Source organism: Procambarus clarkii, chromosome 11 (assembly GCF_040958095.1).
Source record: "Procambarus clarkii isolate CNS0578487 chromosome 11, FALCON_Pclarkii_2.0, whole genome shotgun sequence".
Classification (NCBI taxonomy): domain Eukaryota; kingdom Metazoa; phylum Arthropoda; class Malacostraca; order Decapoda; family Cambaridae; genus Procambarus; species Procambarus clarkii.
Window position 1 is genome coordinate 38,975,059 of NC_091160.1, and position 5,000 is coordinate 38,980,058.

General features: G+C 40.6%; 2 protein-coding genes across 3 annotated transcripts in view; one reads left to right on the forward strand and one right to left on the reverse strand.

Moving 5' to 3' along the window:
- Positions 1-536, forward strand: part of LOC123758331 (ubiquitin-like modifier-activating enzyme 1) — an 11,222-nt gene extending 10,686 nt beyond the window's left edge. For both annotated transcript variants that reach the window (XM_069322656.1, XM_069322657.1), the window contains exon 8: positions 1-536. This exon is cut by the window's left edge and continues 1,303 nt beyond it. The gene's annotated coding sequence lies outside the window, so the exon portion shown is untranslated.
- Positions 537-832: 296 nt separating this feature from the next.
- The window catches only part of LOC123758330 (uro-adherence factor A), a 20,261-nt gene continuing 16,093 nt past the window's right edge, over positions 833-5,000 (reverse strand). Inside the window, exons 14-16 of the mRNA XM_069322655.1 lie at positions 3,892-4,022; positions 3,132-3,230; positions 833-2,510 (exon numbers count right to left, since the gene is read on the reverse strand). Coding sequence (XP_069178756.1) covers positions 2,327-2,510; positions 3,132-3,230; positions 3,892-4,022 — 414 coding nt within the window. The 3' untranslated portion in view covers positions 833-2,326. The remainder of the gene's footprint in view (positions 2,511-3,131; positions 3,231-3,891; positions 4,023-5,000) is intronic.

Consider the following 5,000-nt stretch of genomic DNA (forward strand, 5'->3'; position numbering starts at 1 on the left):
GCCTACAGTTTAGACCTATTGTCTTATGTATGACCCTCTGTCCTGCGTGACAGTGAATACCTAGCATTATCCTCAATTTAATAAGACTATCAAAATCCTCAGATTAGGCAAAATTGTAATTAATTTTGTCAATAAAGATGTTAATAATAATAAAACCAGCCATCCCTAGACTCTAAGAGCGGTTAAGTTGTTCCAAGATTTGTTGTGTTAAAGCGATTTTAGGAATCAATCAATGCCGCATATGAGAACTGTCCCTTCCGTGGTAAATATATCCAACTTCAGTGCTTCTCCCGTACGTCAGCTGTAAAAGAACAGCTGCCCAAGTGTTCCTGTTTCCGGTTGTCTCAACAATTACACCTGTATGGAAGCTCCTGTGCAGCAACAGCTGTCCGGAAGTTCCTGTCTCATGAAGTCACCAGCACAATAACAGCTGTCTAGACGGCCCTGTCTCCCGCCGTCACATGGACCAAGAGACACATTAGCAAGGACAACAACATATGATATACACGTATATAGCAATAAATTAATACTGTAGACTTGATAACATTTCCTTCAACAACTCCTCCTGCCGTAGGCGCTGCAGCCTCGCCTCCACAAAGACAAATGGGCAAAATGTTTCTTTCAACCTATGCCCCTGTTACCTAGCAGTAAAACAGGTACCTGGGTGTTAGTCAGCTGTCACGGGCTGCTTCCTGGGGGGTGGAGGCCTGGTCGAGGACCGGGCCGCGGGGACACTAAAGCCCCGAAATCATCTCAAGATAACCACACGCAGCGTACATATAGTTACATTCATTTGAGTGGATATACATATAAGCTGCCTCGTATAGGCCAATAGGTCTTTTACAGTTTACTTAAGAGCAGGAAGAAATACATATAACCACATGAATGGTTAAGCCACGGCATGGTTACTGATGTATATTATTCATGATAATGTAATATACTCGCATATTACTCCAGATTATTCATGATATACTCACTTATACATCATTGTTTAATAGAGACGTTTAGGAGTAACTGACTTTACTGAGTATTAGAGAAATGTTCATTTTGGTACTTGACAAAGAGCATACATAGATGACATAAATGTAGTATGGCAGTTCAGCTGAACTGCCTAATTGAAGTCCCACGCAGCCCATCCTCATTAACAAAGGCCAAAGTCCATTCCATGCACCTGCCAAATCTCCTGTTTATGAATGAAAAGCGGTTTACACACGACTCACAACTGCTGACGTTCGAACATATCCGAAACAAGTGCTTCACTGACGAATTTTGTTTGAATCACAACGCTATAAATGCTTCACCCACGTACTACAAATACAAATAATCGCCAACAGAACCTAAACACCTAACCTAACCTATGCCTATATATGCACAATATGCTAATATATTATAATATTAATTTATACTTGAGAAAATTCCCGTTTTGAATGAACAGCATGTTAAAATTTATGAATGCGTCTGTGGGGTCGACCGCTGGATGGAATGGACTTGACTCGAGGACGGGTTGCCCACAGCCCTTGTTGACCTTTCCATCCCTTCCCCCCTCCAGCCTATATGTTGTATATATGTCATGATAACTTTTTTGTATAACATAAAAAATATATAAGAATGCTGCATTTTTATAATTTATACATAATTTCAATTGTTCATATTATAACTATAAACATTATGTTAGGTATTATAACATTTATACAATCACAAGTGTATCGAACAACAATATAAAATTGAATCGTATAAAAATATATAAACACAGATATACAAGTATGAACGAAAAACCTAGAGATTAAGAATAATTTAAACATCCAATAAAACTTTAATACAATTCTCTCTCAGAACATGTAAGCCCAACCAACATACGACGTAACGACAACTCTTTTACTAATGCTAATTGGGTGCAACATTGCAATGTTATAACAACCCATTGACTAATTACCGCGCAGAAACTCATCCGAGAGCATTAGCCTATTGCGGCCAGAATATCTTCCCGTGGAAGTTCCTCCCGGAAGCCGTAGAGCTAAACCAGACACAGTGGGTAGTGAAGGTGGCTCCAGCACCATCAGATTCAAAAAAGCAGTTACGCAAGTACTTACGAACGTGTACATCTTTTCTCAATCTTTGGCGGCTTTGTTTACAATTAATAAACAGTTACTGAGCTCCGAAGCACCAGGAGGCTGTTTATAACAATAATAACAATTGATTGGGAAGTTTTCATGCTTGTAAACTGTTTAATAAATGTAACCAAAGCCGTCAAAGATTGAGGAAAGATGTACACGTTCGTAACTGCTTGCGAAACTGCTTCGTGAATCTGGCCCGAGACTGGAGCCAGCTAGCGCTGGAACTGGCGCTCGTAGAAGAGGACCTGGAGACGGGAGGCAGAGAGCACCTTACTAAGGCTGGTGGGCCGGATGGCGGCGCCCTGGTAAGCGTACCATGAACTCCTCTTCCTGCAGTAGGCGCTGTAGCAGCCGGCCTCGCGTCCGCACGCAGCGTACAGCACGTAGGGCGGACTTCTGGTGTAAAAGCGGCGGGAAAAGGTATTGTTGGAGTTCAGAATGTAAAGAGATTTGCTTTAGGGGAAAATTAAAATTGTTGGAAGAAAATCAAAATTGGTGTTAAGAAAATGGTAATTAGCATAGAAAAGCGATGAAATTTTTTTTAACTAGTGCTGGAAAAGAGGAAATTAGACTCAAATAGCCTTTCATCAATACAAATAAAAAATCTATAACTTATACATAATTAAACATCCGATTGACACAACAAAATGGCCAAAATTCTATGCTAACCATGACACTACAGTGGAGTAAAACAGATCCTAATCATTCGGCTAAGAAAACGGCCCAATACTAGCCCTAAGCATCGCTAAAAATTAGTCTGACTCAAGCAAGTAAAAAATAAGGATCAAGGCACACAGATGGCTCCTAGCTCATCCTGTTCCTTACGTGAGAGATCCTTAGCAAAGAATTTAATTTAATTCTAATGGATACAAATAATCTCATCAAATAAATGAGTTTCTAGGGACAGGCTTCAGATGAGCCTGTAGCGTAACAGCTCTTATAGCTTGCAGTTCCATTAGGAATATCAGCACAATTCCTAATGATCCATAGTCATTTAAAAAAAAATAAAAGACTCACTGTTGGCTGGTCGACTTTGTGAAGAATGGTAAACTCAATGTGGAGGGAGCGGACATGCTGGCCGTCGCCAGGCTGGTCTCTGCTTCCTCTGTGTTGGGCCTGGTGGTCGTAGTGGGTAGTGGTTGTAGTCCAGGTAGTGGGTAGTGGTTGTAGTCCAGGTAGTGGGTAGTGGTTGTAGTCCAGGTAGTGGGTAGTGGTTGTAGTCCAGGTAGTGGGTAGTGGTTGTAGTCCAGGTAGTGGGTAGTGGTTGTAGTCCAGGTAGAAGTTTAATAAGTATTTATATGTCTATTAATTCACGGTTTAAGACCACAAGTGATCATTATCAATGAACAAATCCACAAGGGCCGTGACGAGGATTCGAACCTACGTCCGGGAGCATCCCAGACGTTGCCTAAATCGACTGAGCTACGACATAGTTGGCTTGTGGATTTGTTCATTTGATGCATCACGTTATTGTGATTTCTGTGTGTAATGATCATTACCATTTTAGCACATAAGATCCTATTAGTCTCTCTCAGTAACCATATCTCAAACTTAAAAAAGAATTTAATAATTCCATTAACTAAAATATGAACCTATGAGACTGAAAGTGAATCTATTACAATTATTATTTTAGCAAGATTAAAAAAAAAAAGTAGTGCAAAAATACTTGATATGATTGACCTTAATTAACAGAAAACACGAAGTAAAATAAAAAAATTCCGTTACAAAATGAACACTATTATACCGAGGAAAAGATTTGCCAGCGTCGCCAACTTACCAGGAGATCTTGACGACGAGGAGCTGAGGTAGCCTGAGGAAGGTGGTGAGGGAGGTACAGGCGTGTTCTCCCCCACACCATCGGCACCACCACCAGGTCTCCCGGGGCTCCGCCTCACCCGTCACCACCGACTACATGCAACACACAAAAGATATGAGGATTGTTGACCAGACCACACACTAGAAGGTGAAGGGACGACGACGTTTCGGTCCGTCCTGGACCATTCTCAAGTCGATTGTGTGAGGATTTTTTTTTTTTACTTTTAGTATATTTTCTACCACAGATGTGATTATGTTTTATATGCCGGCTTTACATTCGGCAGCACAAGACTTATATCAATTCAAACTCTGCCTTTGATAATGTTAATGGAAGGTATCTCTTAGCGTCAGGCAATAATAATAACATTGTAACATAAACTTTGCAGAAGTAATTTTCTAAATATATATATATATATATATATATATATATATATATATATATATATATATATATATATATATATATATATATATATATATATATATATATATATATATATATATATATAATATTATAAATTAAACAAAAGGGAAGGGAGTACCACCTCTGGCTGGAAGAAGGGGGACCCATAGCCTCGGAGGAAACCACACATAACGCACTGGAGGGAATGTAGGTCCCCTCCAATACAGTTTCTGTGTGCTTTTCTCCTACCACCCCCTTCCCTTTTTTTTTTTCCTTTATTGTGTATTTAAAGGTTACAAAACATACAAGACAAATGCCTAAAGGTTATGGATCTCTTGAAGCTCCTCCGCTTCTGGACAGGAACCGAGGACGCAGCAGGCATTTCCCCTCTGGATCGCCACACTTAGACGCTGAAACAAAAAACTGGAAGCCCTTGGGTCTCTGGTGACGTCAATGAGCTTGGAACCCAATTCCTTGAGAAATCCCAAGGCACTCTTGCCCCAGGGGCCATGCGTCTCAGACGCTATGGGAACAAAGAGGTATTGACCTTCCAGTCGCCTGTACTTGAGTGATTTAGCTGTTTCCCTGTGGTTGGCCGCCCCACCTGCTTGATCAGCTCCGAAGTGTACATAGGTGTCAGCCAGGGTGGATACACATGTGTAGTCCCA